This window comes from Lynx rufus, unplaced genomic scaffold, assembly GCF_022079265.1.
Source record: "Lynx rufus isolate CCGP_SWC_20201006 ecotype Redwood Valley unplaced genomic scaffold, mLynRuf1.p SCAF_3, whole genome shotgun sequence".
NCBI lineage: Eukaryota > Metazoa > Chordata > Mammalia > Carnivora > Felidae > Lynx > Lynx rufus.
In genome coordinates this window covers 54,264,641-54,289,407 of record NW_025814845.1, presented here as the reverse complement: position 1 = coordinate 54,289,407, position 24,767 = coordinate 54,264,641, and the positions used below count along the sequence as shown (strand labels likewise).

At 37.3% G+C, this 24,767-nt stretch overlaps 1 protein-coding gene across 2 annotated transcripts in view; it reads right to left on the bottom strand.

Moving 5' to 3' along the window:
- Positions 1–24,767, bottom strand: part of MOB1B (MOB kinase activator 1B) — a 50,655-nt gene that overhangs the window by 10,761 nt on the left and 15,127 nt on the right. The window contains exons 2-4 of one of the 2 annotated variants that reach the window (XM_047090733.1): positions 13,756–13,867; positions 7,631–7,797; positions 3,210–3,303 (exon numbers count right to left, since the gene is read on the bottom strand). In XM_047090733.1, the coding sequence (XP_046946689.1) occupies positions 3,210–3,303; positions 7,631–7,797; positions 13,756–13,811 (317 nt within the window). In that variant the 5' untranslated portion in view covers positions 13,812–13,867. The remainder of the gene's footprint in view (positions 1–3,209; positions 3,304–7,630; positions 7,798–13,755; positions 13,868–24,767) is intronic. The other variant, XM_047090734.1, reaches the window with a different exon arrangement.

The window sequence follows — 24,767 nt, the reverse complement described above, 5'->3', positions numbered from 1 at the left end:
CAAACATTCAGATGATAAAGTAATCAGGGTTAATATCACCAGTGATGGGACAGTTGATATCGTGTGTGCCTTCTGATATGATCCACTGAGAAGAAATTTATCATTTCTATGATGTCCTGCCAAGATAGCAAAGCCTAAATGTGGTCACAAGGAAACATCAGACAGACTGTATCAGGGGTCCCTAAGACCACCCCCATGTTTGACGATTTGCTAAGAGGACTTACAGAACTCAGCACACAGTTGTACTCACAGCTATGATCTATTACAGTGAAAGAACACAAACCAAAATCAACAAAAAGAAAAAGCAAACAGGGCAAAGTCCAGAAGAAACCAGGCACAAGTTTCCAAGAGTCTTTTCCCAGTGGACTCACAAGGGCCACACTCAATTCCCCCAAGACTGAGCTATGATAACACATGTTAAATACGATCTACCAGGTAAGCTCATTAGTGACTCACTGTCCAGATTTTTTATTGAGAAATGGTCAAGATGCACCCTCTGCATGGCACATATTAAAATTCTAAACTCCCAGAAGGAAAGCATAAGCCATACTGTTTGTACAAACAGTTTAGGCACAGTCAGCCTGTTTTAACAAATAGGGAGGTGGGAACCCTTTCAAAATCCCAGGTTCTCAGATGCTATCCAAGGATCAATTGTGTAAACAGGCCTTTCGAGGGGTAACAGTCAGGCCTGCTATGTTAAGTCTTTTCTGTATAAAGAAAATAAATACTGGAAAAGACTGAGGAACTGTTCCAAATTGAAGGTACCTGAAAAGATAAGTCAAATAAATGCCATACATATTCCTAGGTAGAATCTTGGACCAGAAAGGGAAAACTGAGCAGTAATGAAATGTGAACAGTGTCTATGGACTGGAGGAAGTGATGTGGAGGGTTTGTATGCTGGTTATACAGAAGACTAACTTTGTTTTTGGCAAATACACAGTTGAATATGAAGGGGTAAAGATGCATTAATGTCTATAACTTGCTCAAAAGGTTCAGAAAAAATTGTTAATGAGTACATATACAGAGTAGGTGATGAAACAAATGCAGTAAAATGTTAATAATTAGGGAATCTGTGTGAAAAAGATACGGAGGGGCCTCTGGGTGGCTCAGTCGGTTAAGCATCCAACTTTGGCTCAGGTCATGATCTCACGGTTCATGAGTTCAATCCCCACGTCGGGCTCTGCTGACAGCTCAGAGCCTGGAGCCTGCTTCAGATTCTGTCTCTGTGTCTCTCTGACCCTCCCCCACTTGCGCACTGTCTCTCTCTCTCTCAAAAATAAACATTAATAATTAAAAAAAAAAAAAGATATGGGAGTTCCTTGTGTTCTGGCACCTTTTCTGTACACTTAAAATTATTGAAGTTTCAAGGTTTGAAATAGTCTGAAAATAAGTTCTTTTCAAAAAAAATTACCTTAAGAGATATTTAAATCATATTCTTTTGAACATCTTTGATGACGGCAAACTGTCAGTTTTTCTTTAAAAGATTCCAGGAAATAGCTAAGCTCATTTGAAATTAATTTGAGGAATAAGGGTAGACAACTCCAAGTAATACTCTGCTCAGTATGTGAATTTGGTCAAAAAATAAAAGTATGACTATGAAGTACTAAAACTGAATCTCTTGGGTAGTAAGTAATCTGACTGACACTGTAGTTTAAAAGTTACCAAAATTAGGGGTGCCTGGGTGGCTCAGTCAGTTAAGTGTCAGACTCTTGATTTGGGCTCAGGTCATGATCTCAGGGTTGGTGGGATTGAGCCCTGCATAAGGCTCAGCGCTGTTAGCACAAAATCTGCTTCAGATGCTCTCCCTCTCTGTCTGCTCCTCCCCTGCTTGTGCTCTGTCTCAGTCTCTCTCTCTCTCCCTCTCAAAAATAAACAAACATGAGAAAAATTTATAAAAATAAATACATAAAATAAAAGTTACCAAAAATATTCTAAAATAAGTGATGAGCAATCTAAGGTCGCTACTTAAAATGATAATACCCCTAAGCACTAGTAAGTTTGGGCAATGTCGTTTTGTTTTTGGTGTGAAGCATATACTTCACAAAAAGTCAGCATTAAAAATAAAACTTCTCTCTTTATGTCTCATAAGTACCAATTAATCTTTCTTAAAGTTATAAAATGACACAATGTAGCAATTGAGAGTACAGGCACTAGGGGTGGCTGGGTGGCTCAGCCCATTAAGCGTCTGACTTTGGCTTCGGTCATGATCTCACAGTTCATGAGTTCAAGCCCCACGTCAGGTTCTGTGCTGACAGCCTGGATCCTGCTTCGGATTCTGCACCTCCCCTGCTCATGCTCTGTCCCTCTCTCTATCTCCCAAAAATAAATAAAATGTTAAAAAAAAAAAAATTAAAAAAAAAAAAAAAAAGAGTACAGGCACTAGACTCAAAGAGACCTGTATTTTAAATCTGGTTCTGCCTGCTTCTAGATAATAGGACCTTGAACATCTTACTTAACCTTTCTCAGACTCCATTTCTTTTCTTATCTCATAGGGTTGTATGAAGTAAAAGATAAAATGCATGAAAGGCTTGAGATTTTAGGTAGCACTAAATAAATGGTAGCAGCCATTGTTATCATCAGCCATAGTAGTAATAAAGGCCAGTTTCAAGAATCTATCGATCCAAGCAAACATTTATCAAGTGCTAAACCAGGTGGCAAGCACTGTTCTTGCACCAAAAAGGATTTAAACAAAGAAGGAATCTAATAGGTTAAATAAGACATGTATAAACAGTGCAAGAAAGAAATATAACCACAAAGACAAAAAGGTTAAATAGATCAGATCTAGTCTGAAAAAATCAAAAGGTTTAGAAGCAATTGATGTGAGCCTTGCAGATGGGTAGGATTTTTTAAAAATATTGCCAGATGATTAGAGGGAGATGGGAAGAGAAGAAAAATATCCAAGAGAATAATGGAGTAAGCAAGTTTTCAGAGTGTATGCAATGGAAGGAACAGCAAGGCATTGCCAGTAATCTAGTTTGGATAGACCAGAGAAGATTCATAAGCAAACAGAGAAAAGGTTGGAAGGAGGATTATACAGGGAGAGCCAGAAAACTCAGGCTAAGAAATCTGGACTAAATGTATCAGTCATTGGCGAATCGTGCTACATTGGTGAAGGAGATGCTACACAAAGAAATTATATGTTCAGAAGCTTTCTTTCTATCTAAGAACTTTTAAGTAAAAATGAGAAGTGATTATGAACCATGTCTTACTTTGGGCCAGCTGACATCACCGGACAACTTTCCTCTGTACAGAAATCTGTGATTGTTCCATAAAGCATATTAATCTGATTGAAGAAATCCACAGCTGCAAAGCAAATACCAGTTATAAGTAAAAAATTAAATTTTAATTTTACTCAAGCAGAATCCTAGATTTATCAGTGTCCTTTTCTCCACAAAGAACAGGTGAAAAGCATACAAAGAAATCACAATACTTGGTTACACTGAAATTAGGGGTTTCTGTTTGTTAAGTGGCTCCTTTAAGCAGATAAAATAGCAAAGCAGAGAGTGGGAGAAATTCTTTGCAACACATATAACCAACAAAAATCTTGTATTCAGAATATATAAAGAACTCCTATGAATCAAAAAGAAAACAACAACCCAGTAGAAAAATGTGAGACAATTTTGAACCCCAACCGTTAACAAAAGAAGCTTCCAGATGGTCAAAAAGCACATGAAAAGAGAGTGGCGATCATGGAATTGCAAATTTAAATGATAGTGGGATGCCGGTCCATAGCCATCAAAAAAGTTAAAATCCGGTCCATAGCCATCAAAAAAGTTAAAATGTATTTGAAAATGCAAAGAGCTATGAATATCCAACACATTCTTAAGGAAGAACAAGATGAACATCAAAATTTGTAAAGCACAATGGATAAAATAGTGCGGTCTTAGTAGACCAATGGAACAGAATGGGAAACAGAATGGAGACCAGAATGGAGACCAGAAACAGACAAGAAACAGCAAGCACAGAAGCATGTTACTTTTAGGTGTACAATATAATGATTCAACAATTCTACACATTAGTCAGTGCTAATCACAATAAGTGTACTCTTAATCTGCTTCACCTATTTCACCCATTCCCCCCCATTCACTTACACAAATATTTCTTCTTTTTTTTAATGTTTATTTATTTTTGGAGGGGAGGGGCAGGGAGAGAGGGAGAACAGAATCCCCAACAGGCTGTCTTCTGAGCTGTCAGCAGAGAGCCCCACACAGAGCTTGAACTCACGAACCTGGAGATCATGACCTGAGCCAAAGTCGGACGCTTAACCAACTGAGCCACCCAGGTGCCCTCACAAAGATATTTCTTAAGAAGAGCACAAAAAGCACTTACCATAAAGGAACAGTTTTCTATGTTTCATTGGGACTTATTCCTGGGTTTGCAATATTTTTGATGCTATTTATAATTTTTATATTGACTCTAGTAACAATCTTATTAAGTTTACCTATTGGTAATAATAATATTGGTGCAGTAATAATCCTAATATTTCGATTTTTCAACATTCATTCATATTGACTATGAATGAATATGTTTTCCTTCAAGTGATGTTAAGAAAGCAATCCCATGTAGGAGCACCTGGGTGGCTTAGTCAGCTAAGCATCTCACTCTTGATTTTAGCTCAAGTCATGATGTAGATCAAGCCCCATGGTGGGCGCTCCCCACCCCCTCCCCCCACTGCTAAGCATGGAGACTGCTTGGCATTCTGTCCCTCCCTCACCCTCTGCCTCTCCCTCACTTGCAGTCTCTCTCTCTCTCTCTCTCTCAAAAAAAAAAAAAAAATAATAATAAAATTAATAATAAAGTAAAATAAATTAAAAATAAAAATTAATAAAATACTTTTAAAATCCCATTTATAATTGCACCAAAAATAATAAGACATTGAGGAATAAAGCTAACCAAAGAAGTGAAAGATGTGTACTCTGAAAACTATAAAACATTTATGAAAGAAATTGAAGATGACACAAAGAAACAGAAAGACATTTCACGCTCATGTATTAGAAGAACAAATACTGTTAAAATGTCTATACTACCTAAAGCAAACTACAGATTTAATGCCATCTCTATTTAGTACTTTTCACAAAACTAGAACAAATAATCCTAAAATTTGTATGGAACTACAAAAGACCCCAGATAGCTAAAGCAACCTTGAAAAAGAAAAGCAAAGATGGAGGCATCACAATTCCCAACTTCAAATTATATTGCAAAGCTGTAGTGATCAAAACAGTATGGTACTGGCACAAGAGAGTCACATACATCAATGTGATCAACAGAACAGAGAGCCCAGAAATAAACCCACACTTATATGGTCAATTAATCTATGACAAAGGAGGCAAGAATATACAATGGGGAAAGGACAACCTCTTCAACAAATGGTGCTGGGAAAATAGAACTGGACCACCTTCTTTCATCATACACAAAAGAAACTCAAAATGGATTAAAGACCTAAATGTGAGACCTGAAACCATAAAAATCCTAGAAGAGAGCACAAGCAGTAATGTCACTGGCCATAGCAACATTTTTCTAAATATGTCTCCTGGGGCAAGGGAGATAAAAGCAAAAATAAACTGCAGAGACTACATTAAAAAAAACAGCTTCTACACGGGAAAGGAAACAGCCAACAAAACTAAAAGGCAACCTATGGAATGGGGGAAATATTTGCAAATTACATATCCAATATGGGGTTAGTATCCAAAATACATAAAGAACTACAAACTCAACACACAAAAAACAAATAATCAAATTAAAAAATGGGCAGAAGACGTGAACAGACATTTCTCCAAAGAAGACATACAGATGGCCAACAGACACATGAAACAATGTTCATCATCACTTACCATCAGGGAAATGCAAATGAAAACTACAATGAGATATCATCTCACATCTGCCAGAATGGCTAAAATCAACAACACAAGAAACAACAGGTTGGTGAGGACATGGAGAAAAAGGAACCCTCATACACTATTAGTGGGAATGCAAACTGGTTTAGCCACTGTGGAAGATAGTACGGAGATTCCTCAAAAAATTCAAAACAAAATTACCACACGATGCAGTAATTCCACTACTAGGTATTTACACAAAGAATACAGAAACACTAATTCAAAAAGATATATGCACCTCTATGTTTATTGCAACATTATTTACAATAGCCAAAATATGGAGGCAACCCAAGTGTCCGTCCATAGATGAGTGGATAAAGAAGATATGGTGTTTGTGTGTGTGTGTGTGTGTGTATAGACACACACACACACACACACACACACACACATATATATGGAGAGAGAGAGAGAGAGGGAGAGAGAGAGGGAGAGAGAGAGGGAGAGAGAGAGGGAGAGGGAGAATGGAATATTACTCGGCCATAAAGAAGAATGAAATCTTGCCATCTGCAACAACATGAATGGATGCAGAGAATATAATGCTAAGCTAAATAAGCCAAAGAAAGACAAATACCACATGGTTTCATTCATATGTAGAATTTTTAATTTATTTTTTCTTTTAGTAATCTCTATATGCAACATGGGGCTTGAACTCACAACCCCGAAAAAAAGAGTCACACACTCCACTGACTGAGCCAGCCTGGTGCCCTCCTATGTGGAATTTAAGAAACTAAACAAAAAAGGGAAGACAAAGGGAAAAGGCAAGGGAAAGGGAAAGAAAAAAGAAAAGAGACGAACCAAAAACAGACTCTTAACTGTAGAGAACAAACTAGCGGTTGCCAGAGGGGAGGTGGGGCAGGGAGCAGATGGTGAAAGAGGTGAAGGGGGTTAAAGAGTAGTACACTTATACTGATGAACATTGAGTAATGTACAGAATTGGTGAAAACACGCTATTGTTTACACCTGAAACTAATATAACACTGTAGGTTAACTACACTGGTTTTAAAATTTTTTAAAAGGTCTACTCCAAAAAAAGAGTATCTGATAAACATATTTTACTAATTTCATAAGATCATTATTGAATTTCCTTTAAAAAAAAAGGCATAGATAAGTAACTGAGTGTACTACTGAGAGAGGCAATTTAGCATAGTGATTAAAGTGTAGTCTCTACTTGTGATGAGCACCGGGTGATGGATGGAAGTGTTGCATTACCATATGGTATACCTGAAACTAATGTAACACTATATGTTAACTAGAATTAAAAGAAAAACTTAAAAAAAAAAATGTAGTCTCTAAAACTCTAAAGCTCTATATTTGAGCCTAGGTTCTATCATTTGATAACTATACGACTTAGGCAAATTACTAATCTTTCTGTCTTACCTTCCTTATCTATATTAAACTGAAATAATAGTACCTACATCATGATGCTATAAAGATGAAATAAAAATAATCCATGTAGAAAGGATAACAGAGGGTAAGACATAGAATTAGTGTTCCATAAACATTAATTGCTGTTATTATTATTTTTTTCCACTGAAGATGGTAAATCTGTGCTTTGTATTACATTATAACAGGAGACAAAAATTTCATAGAACTCCATATTCACAAATAAAATAACACAAAGGCTAAAGTGGATTGAGGTATCACTATCCTGTGACATTAAGTTGCTAACTAGAACCTAGAACAGACAGCATTCCAACACTAACCTATAATGAGGCTACTAACCTAATTTAGAGCTTACTGAGAAACAGGCTACTTACTGTTCACTGCAACCCATTCATTTAGATCCTCCCCCTCAGGAAGCATGACCGCCATCCGGAGATTACCACTACCAAGTGTGGCTTCTGCATGCTTTAAGAGCTCATACTGGTGAGAACCCTCTGGAATGTTCTTCTTTGGTTTAAATGTTTTAGAGGAGCGGCTACCACTGTGAATAGAAAAGAAAAGAAGAACCTCAATATTTAAGGCACAACTTTCAACAGAGTTGCCTATACTGTATTACTGAATAAAATAACATTGAGGTGATCCTAATGTCTACAAATAAACAGCCCTAAATTGTACTGGCAACGTTAAATCCCAGTGCAATAATGGTGGTGACTACTATGTTTGATACCCCAAACTCCTACAAATCTTCTCTACATTCCTACTGCAACTCCCAAGGAGAAAGATAATTTTTAGCTATAACTAATCCAGTGTTTCACAATAAATTAGATTCAGGATTATAGGTTGTAATCTATAAAAACAAAATAGTACTTCTATAATCATTTTTGGTCATTTTATTCCTTTTCACCCCTATTCTAAGTCCCTCATTTTACTACAAGTAATTTATTTCCTTCATTAAAGATAGTTTTATGTCAATAAAACACAAAAATCCCAGAGTGAGAATGAGAAGATACATGTTCTGCCCAGTTATAGGAAACATCAGCAATCTTAACCCAGAATTCCACATATGCAGATAAGTAGCTAGACATTAATATGGTTGGCTTCTCAAATTTCTCAGTTCGTGTGGATACATGCACACACACATTTTTTAAACGGATCAAATGAAACTAGTATTAGAAATGTTTTTAAGAGTTTTTAAGAGATGGATTCTTCTGTTAACACTATCAAATTTTTATCAAACTGTATTATATCCTGGTAATTCCTTCTCAATACTTCCCTTCTCTTCATATAGAAAGGAACAGTTAAGAAGGAATTAGAACAAGGAGAGGCTGGGTATGTGCGAACTCTAAAGTTTCATGTTACTAAATTCATACCACCAAAAACATTCAGTGAACATATGAATATGGAAAGGGAATTCCAAGAACAGACAGTTACACTTTGCAAGCTCTCCATAGCTTTTCACTCATTACCTCCTTCTCCCATGCTTAGCCCCATGATCTCTCCTGTTTTCGCCAAGATAAAGGGTAGTTCTCAGTGCTGGTCACATATTATAATTACCTCTGGAGCTTTCAAAAGGTACTGAGGATCCTGAGATAAACTAAGAACCCAGTATCAAATTCAACCCAAATATGGAATTCAAATGACAGGTATTTTTCATTCTAAGGCAATGGAATTGTTGTTTAAACCAAAGTCTCTGTTCAGATGTTTAATTAGAGTACACTGATGTTCTTCATATTATTGCCCCCTCCCTCTGCCAGGTATCTCTACTCAACAGCCAAGGTAACTCTAAAAGCACTGATCAGACATTACTCCTCTGCTTAAAACCACCCAGTGGGTTTCCAGTGCCCCAAAGTAAATCCAAATATCAAATATTAAGACAGAGGCCCTGGGGGTGCCCGGGTGGCTTAGTCAGTTGAGTGTCCGACTTCAGCTCAGGTCATGATCTCGCTGTCCATGAGTTTGAGCCCCGCATCGGGCACTGTGCTGACGGCCTGGAGTCTGCTTCAGATTCTGTCTCCCTCTCTCTCTCTGCCCCTTCCCCGCTCATGCTCTGTCTCTTTCTCTCTGTCAAAAATAAATAAACATTTTTTAAAAAGTTAAAAAAAAAAAAAAAAAGACAAGAGGCCCTGGACCGAAACCCTTCTTCAGTTTAATCACAGAATGCATTAAACACCAAATCCTCTCCCAGCATCTCTAAAATATAAAAACATAAAGATCATTATGCCTACACCAAACTTGAGACTTACTTTATTTTCCTGCTCTTCTCACCCTCTATCAAAATTTAGTGTGAGAAACAAACCTCACCAACATTTTCTACAAAGACATTTTACTGATTTATGTGTGATTAATGACAAAAATAGCTCTCCTATGACTAATCTGGTGCATGTCTTCAGGCAGGGTGTTAAAGTTAAATACACTCTCTTTAATTAGCCACTGTTCCAGTTAATGCAGCAACTGAGGACGTGACAAGCTGTTCTGAAAAGCGCTGGCGGAACACATGAGGATTATTAAGGACATCAGTTGTGCCTGCACTCAGAGGAGGGTCAGAGCCTCACCTGCCCCCCAAAACCATCTACTTGTTGACCCACTCTGCCATGAAGTCTTAGGCTTCCAAATGTTTTCTTGATTGATACTCCACCCAGAATTGGTCTTCCACAAAACTAAGTAAATCTACCTCATAAGACTTTAGTCTTGAGTAGAAAGAAAAAAAAAATCTGAGCTCGATTTTGTGAAGGCCAGCTATGTTATCTTAGGCAAATACCCCAACTTTCTTGAGCCTATTCTTTCTTAAGCAGTGAAAGCCTAATTAAAATAACAAAACATCACCACTGTCTAGATCTTAGATCTGCTGCAAAATGAGAAAAGTAATATATGTGAAATAAAGTTTGGTTAAAACTGTAAAGTGCTATGCAAATGTTAGTTTTTTCATTGTCCTTCCTGTTCCCAAACCAGAATAAGAGAGTCACAAAGCAAAGGGTAGCACAATATCCAAAGCAGTATTCAAGCACCACTCCCACCCTCTTCCTCTAAGACTGGATGGGGGGGGGGGGGGGCGGCGGGGAATATAACCCTACTTCAGAAACAAATGCTTTTACACATCAAGTTTATGAAAGAATTTTTTTTTTTCAACGTTTATTTATTTTTGGGACAGAGAGAGACAGAGCATGAACGGGCGAGGGGCAGAGAGAGAGGGAGACACAGAATCGGAAACAGGCTCCAGGCTCTGAGCCATCAGCCCAGAGCCCGACGCGGGGCTCGAACTCATGGACCGCGAGATCGTGACCTGGCTGAAGTCGGACGCCCAACCGACTGCGCCACCCAGGCGCCCCTGAAAGAATTTTTTTTTTTAATCCTGTTTTATTTTTTGGTGCTAGTCCCATATGAAGGTTCGGGTGATCTAATGCTAATCATGGAAATCAAGAAAACAAGGTTCTATTCCTCATTTTGCCACTTTCTTTTTATGTTACTTAGGAAACCACAAATTATCATCTGGGCTTCAATTTATTTGGTTTTTTGAAAGTCTGGAAAATAACTTTTTACAAAAAGGTATAATTTAAGAGATGAGATAATGTTTATAAAGTGATCTTAGTTCCCTGTAGACTACTGACTTCCTTCTCTGTTCCTCATTTCCATGTACACTTAAACTTCAAAAATGTTTTCAAGTTCTCTAGTTTTCTTTCTCTCTGACCCTTCTGCTTTATTCAGGCAGTATAACCTAACCATTTCAATACTCTATATTTTTTATATATTCTTTTTAAAAACCATATTCAGGGGGTGCCTGGGTGGCTCAGTCGGTTAAGCATACTACTTTGGCTCAGGTCATGATCTCACAATTTGTGGGTTTGAGCCCTGTGTCGGGCTCTGTGCTGACAGCTCAGAGCCTTGGAGCCTGCTTCGGACTCTGCCTCCCTCTGTCTCACTGCCTCTCCCCTGCTTGTGCTCTTTCTCTCTAAAATAAATAAACATTAAAAAAAAAAAAGAAGAAGAACTCAGCTTTGTCCTTTATTTTTTTTAAATTTGTTTTAAGTTTATTTATTTTGAGAGACAGAGCATGGAAGTGGGGTAGGGGCAGAGAGAGAGGAGAGAGAATCCCAAGCAGGCTCCGCACTGTAGGCACAGAGCCCAATGTGGGGCTCGACCTTGTGAACCGAGAGATCTTGACCTGAGCTGAAACCAACAGTCGGACGCTTCACCGACTAAGCCACCCAGGCAACCCCCTTAACTTTGTCCTTTAAAAAATAAAAAAAAAACATATTCAGCTTTGGTATGCCTGGGTGGCTCTGTCAGTGAAGCATCTGACTCTTGACTTCGGCACAGGTCATGATCCCAGGGTCGTGTTATTGAGCCCTGTGTCAGGCTCTGTGCTGAGCATGGAGCCTGCTTAAGATTCTCTGTCTATCCGCCCCCCTCCCTCACTCAGGTGCTCTCTCTCTCCAAAAAAAAAATTATTAAAAAATAAATTTAAAAAAAAAGCATATTCAGCTTTTTCAACAGCTACCTGAAACTTCTTCTAGTATCCACCATACCCTGGAAGGGGGGGTCAGTACTAGTCCTCATTCCTAGGTCAAAAGATCAACTGACAGAGTCCTCAAGTTCAAAAGCACAAAGAGGAAAGCATATATGCAAAAGTCCTCATCAGTGACTACAAAGCTCTTATAATAACAATGTATGCCCAAATGCATATATGTCACATGGCATTTTAAGATATTTGGTGAAAATATTCAAAGACATTTTCAATAACAGAAAGTATGTTGCCCTCCCAACCCACCCTCCTCAGAAGAAATCTGCTTATCTGAAGAATCTCAGAACTAAGATCATATATATCCTTCCAAATAGTCTATGCCTATACAAGCATAAAAATGCTTGGACCTGTTTTTTTTGTTTTGTTTTGTTTTGTTTTGTTTTTACACAATTGTTGCATGCTATAGTATACTAAATAATGTTTTTCACTTAATATCCAGGAGATGATTGTATATTAAGGCAGAAGCAGATCTAATTTATTCTTTTTAAGACTGAATAGTACTTCCTTATACAAATGTATAATACACACACACACACACACACACATATATATATATATATAAGTTTATTTATTTATTTTGTGAGAGTGAGAGAGAGAGAGCAGGAGAGGGGCAGAGAGAGAGAGGGAGAGAGGGAGTCCCAAGCAGGCTCTGCATTATCAGTGCAGAACCCAACATGGGGCTCAAACCCATGAACTGCAAGATCACCACCTGAGCTGAAATCAAGAGTTGGATGCTCAACAGACTGAGCCACCCAGGCGCCCCAATGTCTAACATATTTTAATCAGTCACTTCATGATAAACATTTAGGTTGTTTCCAGTCACTTGTTACTATAAACAACGCTACAGTAAGTAACCTTGTGCACATGTATATATGAAAAATAAATTGCTAAAGTAAAACTGCTGTAAAGGACACACACATTTTTTAATTTTACATAAGCCTATTTTTCTCCCCAAATAAGTCGTACCCTTTTACAATCTCATTAACAATGTATGAAAATAGCTAACACATTATCATAACTTTAAGAGAATTTGGAGCTTTCTGATTAGACAGTGAATGACACATTATATATAAGGATGTTACATTGATAAATCATGGCATTACCCAGGGGTCTTTTCTTTCCAAATAAACAACCAAGATTCAGGATTGTTTCTCCTAGTCAGTCCTCTTATTCACATCTGAAGGCTGATCAGTTTCTACAGCAAGACAGGATGGTTTGACAAATAACGGAGTCCTAAAGGAAAACCCTGAACCCACATCTCTTACAATTGGTAATCCAATTTGATCTACCATTTGTAAATTTCAACAGCATTATTTATTTGCTCTTTGAGAACCTGAAGAATAGATTAGCCCCCATAGTGACACTAGGTTAACTTCCATAAGCCATTTCTCACCATCTCAACACTCACATTTATCATTGCCCTTATTTTTTTTTTTTTTCAATGTTTATTTATTTTTGGGACAGAGAGAGACAGAGCATGAACGGGGGAGGGGCAGAGAGAGAGGGAGACACAGAATCAGAAACAGGCTCCAGGCTCTGAGCCATCAGCCCAGAGCCTGACGCGGGGCTCGAACTCACGGACCGCGAGATCGTGACCTGGCTGAAGTCGGACGCTTAACCGACTGCGCCACCCAGGCGCCCCTCATTGCCCTTATTTTAACCCTTTATTGTCCAATCCAACTATCAATGAAGTTGATACTTCCCAAGTTGAACAGGAGACTCTTAAGGCTATAGGAATTGGGGAAGGGAGAGATATATAGAAAACTCAAAACAGGGGAACCAGTAAGAGTTAGAAGAATAGATGTCCGTATATTTTGATACCCAAGAACATGCCAATTATCTTGAACAAGTTATTTGACATTACCAAGCTTCAGCTTCCTCATCTATAAAATGGGAAAAATAATATCCACCTTACTACTGAACCCTGTGGTAAGACCTCCACTAATATTAGTTCTCTTTGCTTCACCTCTAGGTACCAACCTGTCATTCACATCAGTAGCTCCTTCCATAGGTCTAAGTCCAATACTAAAGATCATGTACTTGATAAATATTTCTTAATTGACAGTTCCAGTGAACTTCAGGCTGAGAACTCCTACATCAGGATAGTAATGATGATTAATATTAACTAACATTTACTGCAGGCTTTGTGCTGAGAAGGATTTTACATGCAATATCTCATTTAATCCTCTTAACTATGATGTATATGCTATTATTTTCTTTATTTTATGGGTAACAAAACTGAGGTTTAAAGAACTTAAGTATTTGCTTAAGATTATAAGAGTGGTAAATAAAGGAGCCAGAATTTAAATCTAGGATTGAAATCTTGAAAGCTCATTCTTTTACCCACTACTGAAGACTGCATGATGCTTACTTACCTTTACCTTCCATCCAATTATTTCTAATAATTTTCTTCCTATATCACCACAGTTTAATCAAGTCACTTATGAAAAAACACAAGACTAATTCATAGTGAGAGAGTTATCAGTTAGGCACATTTTTTTTTTAACGTTTATTTATTTTTGAGACAGAGAGAGACAGAGCATGAACGGGGGAGGGGCAGAGAGAGAGGGAGACACAGAATCTGAAACAGGCTCCAGGCTCCGAGCTGTCAGCACAGAGCCCGACGCGGGGCTCGAACTCACGGACCGCGAGATCATGACCTGAGCTGAACTCGGACGCTTAACCGACTGAGCCACCCAGGCGCCCCAGTTAGGTACATTTTTAAAACAATCTTCAAACTACCTAATTCTATCTCCTCTCCTCATACCTCTACTAATTTATATGAATACTTAGCACTGCCATTAAGGAAAAACAAAATCCCGCCAGAGAACAATTTCCTCCAAAAGGGTGCCAAACATACTAATGCTTTCAGAAAGGCAGATATGCACCAGCAAAAAAATGTTAGAAATTGCCAAAATCAAGTACAAGATGTTCTAAAAACAATAAAGCTAAAGACTCTAAGCTAAAAACATTGAGTATCAAAAAGACTACCTTCAATTCAAGGAAGTTAGCAATCTGAACAGACATACCTACTTACATTTCTGCCTAACATTCCTTTTAAGCCACTATTATGGGTGGTGCTACTGCTACTATCATCAATGACAGAGTAACAAGTTCCTTAACACCGCTGGAAAGCAAGAAAAAAGGCTATCAGCAGGCCAGAAATTGAGGAATTCTGGGAAGATTAAAAAGTTGATGAGAATACACCTAAAACTAGAAGGATACTTCAATAAAAAAATAGATTTTAAAAAAAGTTGATGAGATACAGGGACAAAGTCTAAAAAAACCTAGTTTAGAACATGTGCACTGATAAATGAGTGAATCTTGATAATACTATGCTAAGTGAAAAGAACCCAGACACAAAATATGTTGTATCACATATTGTATAATCCCATTTACACAAAACGTTAGAACAGGCAAGTCCATAGAGACAGAAAATAGGGGCTGTAAAGGGAGAAATGGAAGAGTGTCTACTAATGACACAAGATTTCTTCTGGGGGGTTAATGAAAATGTTCTGGAATTAGATAGTCCTGATGATTGTGTAACTTTTTAATATACTAAAATCTACTAAACTGTACACTTAAAGATGAGTTTTATGGTGTGTAAATTATAGTTCCGTGTTTTACATTTTTTAAAGAAAAATCTTTACTATTAAAAAATAATTCTCCTCACCACCTCAATAAATCAGTTTCTTTCATCCATTTATCCAGTCTTGCATTCTGCATTCCAAGTAACATACTCTGACCACCACTTATGTTCTAAGAAGCACTGTTCTAAGCTGAGACACAACACTGAGCAAGAATCCCTACTCTCCTGGTGGGGATGGGAGGAAGAAGATTCCAATATTTATAGGAAGAACCAACAGACTCACTACTGGATTTCATGATTTGTGGACAGTGGTGAAGAATCAAGGAGGATTCCTAGATTTTTAGTCTCAAGTAGATAGAAGATGGGCCACTTATGGAGATAGGCTTTGGAAGATGGGTTTAGGACATACTAACTTGAGATATCTATCAGACATCCAAATGGATATGTTAGGTAGGCAGTTGTATTTACAAGACTTAGGCTCAGAGGAAAGATCAGACTGAAGGTAACTAATAATTTCAGTATCTTCACTGGTTAGCACAGGGCCAAAAGAGGCACTAGTGTATAATTAAATGCATATTTTATAAGTTAAGAAAAGTCCTATAGTAGTAAAGAAAATTGTTCAAGATTTAGCCTAGGGCTTCCCAGACATCTGTAGTCATGGAAACTTTTCTTCCAAATTTTAACATCTTGCTCTTTAACACATTATTAGGGAATATTGTACTCGCATATTAAACTGCTAACTGGGTTGCCTCTCAATGTGAAGCAGGTTCACAACTCTTCAACTTTATAAAGTATAACTTAGTGACTTCATATAAGAACAAGTAGAGGGTTGGGCAATTCACTATTTAATACCCTATAAAATTTTATAATCTAATCCTTGGAAAATAATAAAGCACTTCACACACAAAGGCCAATTAGTTTCTACATCTGTGAAGTGATCTGAGGCATTATCTCAGCTACAGGCAAAGACACTAAAGTTTAATAGCTCATCTCCGATCACCCTCTGAGCTTTTGAGTCGTATATAGGCTGCAGTTTCCTTTCCCCAGCACTAAATTCATTACCCCAGTCAGTAAATGGGTAGTGAAACCACAAGAGACTTTAGGAAGTGCCCAGAGTCAAATGTCTGGGTGATTTCTATGCAATAGCAGTGACTCCATTTTCAGAACCCTATACAATGTGCTGCAGTGTTAAAAAGAAGACTCCAAAACTTGCATGTGTAGAACTCAGAATGAACATCGATCTAGCAAATGAGTTGGCAGTAATTCCAAATAACACCGGTATTTCAACCAAAGGTATCTAGGGAGCTTAAACATCATTTCTTTTAGAAAATTTTTCCTAAACTCTCAGGAAAAACTGTCCATTCTCTCTTGTGTCTCACTGTAGCTTAATGCTCCTGCAACACCTTATGTGTGTATTTTTGTGTTTATTCTCTTTTAGAAAGTATACTGGAGATGATATCATCAGTTATGTAGAACCATTATGACAATTAAATGAGTGAATACATTTAAAGCACCTTAGTTTTAAGGTAGCTTTACACAGCAAATGCACAACACAGGAACTAACAGCTTTAAAATGTTCAATGAGGGGCGCCTGGGTAGCTCAGTTGATGGAGCAGAAGACTCTTGATTTCAGCTCAGGTCATGATCGTGCTGAGTGTGATCCTGCTTAAGAGTCTCTCTCTCTCGAGCCAAAGCATAAGAGACTGTTAAAAACTGAGAACAAACTGAGGGTTGATGGGGGGTGGGAGAGAGGGGCGGGTGGGTGATGGGTATTGAGGAGGGCACCTTTTGGGATGAGCACTGGGTGTTGTATGGAAACCAATTTGTCAATAAATTTCATAAAAAAAAAAAAAAAAAGAGTCTCTCTCTCTCTCTCTTCCTCTGCCCCTCTCCCCAGCTCAGGCATATGCACACACTCTCTCTCTCCTCTCAAAAAAATAAAAAATAATAAAATAATAAAATGTCCAGTGAATGAATGACTACATGTAAATGCATATTTACATGCAGGTATATGTGTAAGTAAAACACCAATCCTTACTTTATCCCTTAGTCCATTCAGGCTGCTATAACAAAAGACTGAGTGGCTTATAATCAATAAAAGTTTAGTTCTCAGGTTCGGAGGCTGAAAGTTCAACAACAGAGTGACAGCATTGTCAGGTACTGGTGAAGGCCCTCTTCTAAGCTGGTGCCTCCCACTTCTCACTGCATCTTCTTATGGTGGAAGGGGCTACGGAGCTCTGTGGGGTCTTTTTTTATAAGGGCACTAACCCCAATCACCTTCTAATCACCTCCAAAAGGCCTCACCTCCTAACACCATCGTATTGGGCATTAGGAGTTCAACACATAAATTTGGGGGAACACATTCAGGCCATAGCAATTCTACCACCACATGTATACTAATCCACAAAGAGTCAGCTTAAAACACTACCTCTCATGCTTATTTGTTTACGTTTTTCTTTCTCACACTTGATTACATAAATGGGAGTTACGAATCATGTTTTAGTCACCCTTGAATCCCAAGTACCTAACACAGAACCTGGGATACAACAGATTCCTAACAAATGTTTACTTAACATTAAATAATAATGTTGAAGGGGGAGAAAAGCTTGTTCTTATTGCAAAGAGCAGTTGTTACCAATATTAAAGAAAAAAAAAAGGATCCATCATTTTTATTTGGCACACCAAATCTGAAAGATTTTAACTGCAGCAAGAGAAGCAGCAGATGGATTGGGGATAGTTCCTAATCCTGATAACCAAAATTTCATTTTCAATCTTGGGCCCTTTGCAGTTCTACCCTACTTAAACCTTGGTTTAAAAACTGGTCAGTCAGGGGCATCTGGATGGCTCAGTTGGTTAAGCATCTGACTTCAGCTCAGGTAACGATTTCGAGTTTTGTTAGTTCAAGCCCTGTGTTGGGCTCTGCGCTGACAGCTAAGAGCCTGGGGCCTCCTTTGGATTCTGTGCTTCCCTCTCTCTCTCTGCCCCTTCCCCTCTTTGTGAGTTCACTCGCTCTCTCTCAAAAATAAATAAACGTTAAAAAAAAAAAAAAAAAAGAAACTGGTCAATCTGGGGCACCTGGGTGGCCCAGTCAGTTGAGCATTCAACTCTTGATTTCAGCTCAGGTCATGATCATGGTTGTGGGATCTAGCCCTGCACTGGGCTCGGGCTCTGCACTGACAGCACAGAGCCTGCTTGGGATTCTCTCTCAACCCCTCCAACTCATGCTCTCTCTCAACATAAATAAATAAACATTAAAAAAAAAGTAATAAAAAATAAACTGTCAAGACATCTCAGCAATTCTAAGCAAGCTTACTCCTCCCAGTGGGGGGAGAGGAGGCAAGAGGTTGTTTTTATACTTTTTTTATTACTGAAATATAATTGACATACAATGTTATGTTAGGTTCAGGTGTAGAACATATTGATTCAACAATTCTATATGTTACTCAATGTTCACCACAAAAGGGGTAGTCACCATCTGTCACCATACATTACAAAATTATTGACTATAATTTTCTATGGTGTACTTTTCATCTCTGGAACTTATTTTATATATATTTAATAACTAAGAAAGTTTCCATATCCTCCCATTGCTTAAACTAATTTAATCATACTTTAAAAGCTAAAATGCAAAATAAATAAATAAATAATAAATAAATAAAAGCTCATATGCATTTACTTGTGGTAATAGGATTACTTTTTTTTTTTTCCAAAGCAAAGCAGCAGAATTACTCTGGGATTTAATCCAAAATAGCAACCCACTATAAAGGATTCAATAAAGAATAAAGTCTGCAGGCTTGGCACCAATGGAACAATTTTTTTTTTTTTTTTTTAAGTAGGCTCCACGCCCAACATTGGGCTCAAACACACAACCCTGAGGTCAAGAGTCACCTGCTCTACAGACTGAGTCACCCAGGTGCCCCTTGGAACAATCTTTATATCAGATACAGATCTCAAGGTAACAATAGGGCAAAGATTCACCTACTATTCCTATAGTCTATCATTCGCCTACAAATACAGAGCAGTAAAGCAAGAGGTATACAATGCAATCAATGACATCGTTTTGTGGTCTAAATGCTGGGAAATTAAATTCTTATGACAAAGCCAACTTGACTAGGAAAAAAAATATGAAATTAAATCAGATACAGCCTACTCCTCCTTATCTCATATACTTTTAACTGAACTTTCTTTTTTCACCGATGTCTAGTCATCCTTAAAGAATTAATCCAGGTATCCTCTTCCTCAGGAGGTTTCTCTGATAACCTAGACTGTGTTAAGGAAGCCTTCTCTGTGTTCACATAGGACACTATCAAGTGTCTCTATTTTACAATGTACCATGAGTTTCTCAAAGGTATGAACTATTTCTAAGTCAGCACTACATCTCCAGAATCTAGCAGAAGGCATAGGTTGTAACAGATGTTTAATAAACGTTTTGTTGAGCTAAACTGATAAAAGATTCCAGATCAAAAATGGTAAAGTAAAGCAAGTATTTTGGCATAATCTGCTGAACTCATATCCTGGGCTTACAAAAATAGGTTCAATCATAACGGACATAAGCAGCATAGTACATACTACATTACTACATATGTATAGTGGTAAAACATCTTTCTGGTAGTCAGTTAACAAACGCAAGCACAAAATTACAGCTTAAGACTGTAGGACTGAATTTACTCTGACACTGTCAGTTTAAATTTCAGGGATCCTCAGTGGGATGGTCCCTTCCAAGGTACTGGAAGCAGTCCTAACAATATGTTCCCATGGTCGTATGTTTTCACAAAACTTGCAAAGGAATGCTAATTGCAACTGGTTAAGACTGCTTTCTCTAACTCCTGCTCCATCGCACTTCCGCCTTGGCTAATGCAGTATTCTGGGCATTTTGCTAAAGGGAGGTTGAGGTGGAGAAGTATGCAGGTTTCACAGGATATGTCTAGTTCTCAATCATTTCCATGCATAACTAAATTACTGCTAGTCTAGGTACAGGAACGACTTCCAAGAATATTCTTATACCCAAGCACTGCCTCATTTGGTGTCATTTACACATTAATGTGCAGGACCACAGTCATCCAGACATGAGCTCCATTGGGTATTGGCAGAGACATAAGAACACTGTACTACACATCAGCTAAGGAAAAAACTTAGTCGAGATATACTGAAATTTGACAACAATCTTAAAATAGTACATGACATTACCAATGAGTTATAGATCTGAAACTCTTGAAAGTTATCAATAATAATAAACACATTTTGATCAGTAATGCTAGAAGGAGATAACCTATTCTCTCTATAGAATAATCTACTCTCTCTACAGAAAACAGTAATCCTATTTTACAAATTTTTGACATAAGAAGTCAAAAAGTATGCAGTCAAAAATGTATACAAAAATATATTAAGGTAAATTGGGCAGTTAATTAATAAAAATGTTATTTTTCTATATTTTGTGATATTCATTGACTTGGCTTTATTAAACATGTAATTTATTATGATTTTTTTCTTACTCTAAATATTTACTTTGCTACCTAATTTTGTATTCATTAATTTTTTATTCATTTTCTCCAGAAGGGCTCCCAAATCTCTACAAAATCTCTAGTCTCTACCCATTTTAAGGCTCACTAAAGGTACTGACAGATGGAAAATTAGAAGTTGGCTGATATAACCAATTCTCTCAATTATCCACACATAAACCTACTTAGGTACCTTCTCAAAGAAACTGCCCTTGGCCATCCCCTAAAGAATTAGCATGTCTTCTTTCAAACACGACTGTACTCTGTACAGTATTCTGTTACTGTATTTACCCAACTGAAAATTATGTTAACTAGTCTGTCTTCCTTTTTGCCATGTACTTAAGAGCAGGTCCTACACTTCTTATTCATGTGGGTATTTTTTCAGAAGCTACTTTTAATGCAATAAATGATCGATAATTGTTAATCTTTCTAAGAGTTGCTACCCCTTGAACTACTACTATCTTTAGGAAAGTTTATTAAAGCTCTTTCAGTCACTATGTTAGTTGTATCAGATGTTGACTGATTAACCATTGTGGAAGTGAGGAACAGGATTAACTATAAGAATTCACATGAGCTAATTTCTTTAGGATCCTAGGAGGTGAAGTAGTTAATTATCATCTCAGTGCTTTGCTCACCTAAAAGATCATCATAGTTTAAAAAGCTACGTTGTCCAGTGGAGAGAAAGGAGGAGCAAGTATAAACAGTAGATCCCCCATAAAAGCTGAGCAACTCACAGGATATCCAACTGGCTCAGCTGGTAGAGCATGTGATTCTTGATCTCAGGGTCCTGAGTTTGAGCCTCACACTGAGCATAGAGCCTACTTAAAAAAATAATAACAAAATAAATAAACTAAAATTTATGGGAGGCCTGGCTGGCTCAGTCAGTCACAACTTAGGGTTGTGAGTAGAAGCCCCACATTGGGCACTGAACTTACCTTAAAAAACAAAAAACAAACAAAAAAAAACCTGAGCAACTAATTTAGCTAATAGATTCTCCAGGACTATGTAAAGAAGAAGTCTGTCCTTAAATCAAAGAGCTACAAAGAATGGCCTTTGCTTTTACTTTAAAAAGTTAAGGTAACTTCTGGGGTGATGAAAATGTTCTGGGTCTTGAAAACGGCATGGGTTAAAAAAAAAAGAAAAAGAAGAAAAGGGTATGGGTTACACAGAGTTTATACACACTTGTCTAAACCTATCAAACTATATACCTCAGATCTGAGCATTTCACTGTTTGTAAATCATACTTCAATAAAACAAAAATAAAGATAAACCTAAAGTGGTGAACGTGAGCCTAAGACATATCTCTGAGCTACATAATATGGAAATATACCTCCCATGATGTTCTTAAACATATAAACAATTATTTTTTTTCTTTACTGACTTTTTTGCCTCTAGTTCAAGTGTTTTGAGCCTCTGGTAATCTGAAAGACATTTAAGAACTTTCTCCCTAGAGACATAAGAGACAAAATATTTTGCACATAGGAATTCAGGGAGGTGCTAAAACATGTCCAAAAACCCAGATAAAGAACTCCTGTCCTAATCTGTCTCCTTTTTCTCAGGCTATCACAAGAACATTCATGTTCTTGTGAAATTTTCCATGAGCTCCACATTTATTTTTTAATCCTAGAGAAGTATTCTTTTGGATAAAACACAGACATTCAGGATGAATAAGTACAGACCCTTTTTACTCAATGAAAAATAATTTATAGTTTATATCCTATGGTTTATTCTTTATTAAACAGTGACTCTAAAGAAAGCTTTGATCATATTTGTATCATACTTTAAAGTTCAAAATGACAGCACTTATAAGAAATTCAGTGTATTAAATTAATAGTCTTAAGAAAATAAGGAAGTTCATGGCGATGCCTATAAATACAGATAGGGTCCAGGAAAATGGGAAAATTTTATTTCTTTTATTTCTTGGAGCTGGAGAAAGATATCAGGAACATAAATACAAAACTTATAAATCGTTTCCTCCTATAATTTCAAATGCAATTGACTGGTTTTTGTTTGTTTTTACATAAACAGAGATCATTCCTGATTTGGAGATAAATTTTAACCAATGAGTAATTGAAGTCAAAGACATTAAAGATTTAAACGAGATTTGCTAAAGCATAACTTCAGAAGCATAACCTGAATAATATGGATTATTAGTGAAGACTGATAATAGATAATACATAAAAGACAGTTCCTTACATACAGCTCAAATTTGTATTAATCTGTTTTCTTGTAAAAATGAGTTATTGAACTGTTAGTTGGAAAAGGACTTTTAGACTCCTTACCCACTAAGACATCACTGAAACAAAAGCAACTCAAAAAGCACAAAGTAGTTTAACACAGTGACATAATTTCCTTTCACTTACAGACACCACACAACTGTCAACACTTAACAGAATGTGGCAATAAAATGAATTAGAACTTATAAGAAGACTATTTTGAAGAGTGAATTGTTGAAGATGGTAGGCTACAAATACACATTAGCTTCCACTCCCTACTCAAAATGATAATAAAGTGAATTTAAAAAAAAATTATAATTATAATCCTGTAAGGACAAACAGAATGAAAGAGAAGACAACAATAAAAATTTTAAGATTATAAAGTAGATGAAGAAATAACTGAATTGACATACCTAAGGAAACCTAACCCTAAACTTAGAAGCTACCCAATTTATACCATAGATCCCACAAAAGGTTCAGGAATGAAATAAGTAGGATACTCTGGAAGTGGGAGTGAAGATAGAGCAAGACTTTCACAGTCTAAGAAATTACACACCCAGCTTCCCTCTGCAATCTACACAGTGGGCATCTGTACTACCCCCCTCCTAAGAAAAGATTAGGGTTACCTACAAAAGGGCAAAACAGAGACGGTGTCTAGCTTGGGAGATAAGGCACACTTGGAGGCAAATGTACCATAGCTAACATTGAGAGATTAGATGAGTGTGAAAAATCAACATCGAGACCTCTATAGCCCCCAACCTCCAGCTCCTTCAGGATACCAAAAACCTTGCAGCCAGGATAATAATCTCCAAGCAATGTAAGTGATGGATCACTAAATTCTACACCTGAAACCGTTTACCATATATGCTAACTAGAATTTAAATAAAAATTTGAAAAAAAAAAAAAAAGCAAACACCAGAAGAGCTCTTGCTGGCAAATCTGACCACACCATGTAAAAAGGCCTAAAAAGATTCATACCAGGAGTTCTTCAAAGAAACAGCCTAGCCATATCACCTTTCAGCAAAGACCACAGTTAACATGCCCTTCACACACAAGCACACAGATTCCAATTAGATTTTCAATTGTCCTACATGTAAATAAAAGCAGAAAGCAAAGGAGTTACCAGGCATTTGCAGGGAGCCTCTAACATGAAAGAAGACACTAAAATAGAAAAAAGCAACCTGGAGAATAAAAGATGCAGAAGAATAAAAATGACCCCATTCCAAAAAGAACTATATAATACTGATAGGAAAAAAATATTGCTTCATGAAATAAGAACAGGATACTATATAAAAAAGAGAAACTAGGGTCCCTGGGTGGCTCACAAAAGACAGATGGCCAACAAGCACATGAAAAGGTGCTCAAGGTCACTAATCATCAGGGAAATTCAAATCAAAACCATAGTGAGGTATCATCTGATATCTGTCTGAATGGCTATTATCAAAAAGACAAGAAATAACAAGTATTGGTGAGGATGTGGAGAAAAGAGAACGCGTGCTCACTGTTGGTAGAATGTAAACTGCTACAGCCACTATGGAAAACAGTATGAAAGTTCCTCAAAAAATTAACAATAGGGGCGCCTGCATGGCTCAGCCAGTTAAGCGTCTGACTCTTGGTGTCTGCTCAGGTCATGATCTCACGGTTTGTGAGTTCAAGTCTCGCATCAGGCTCCATACTCACAGTGCGGAA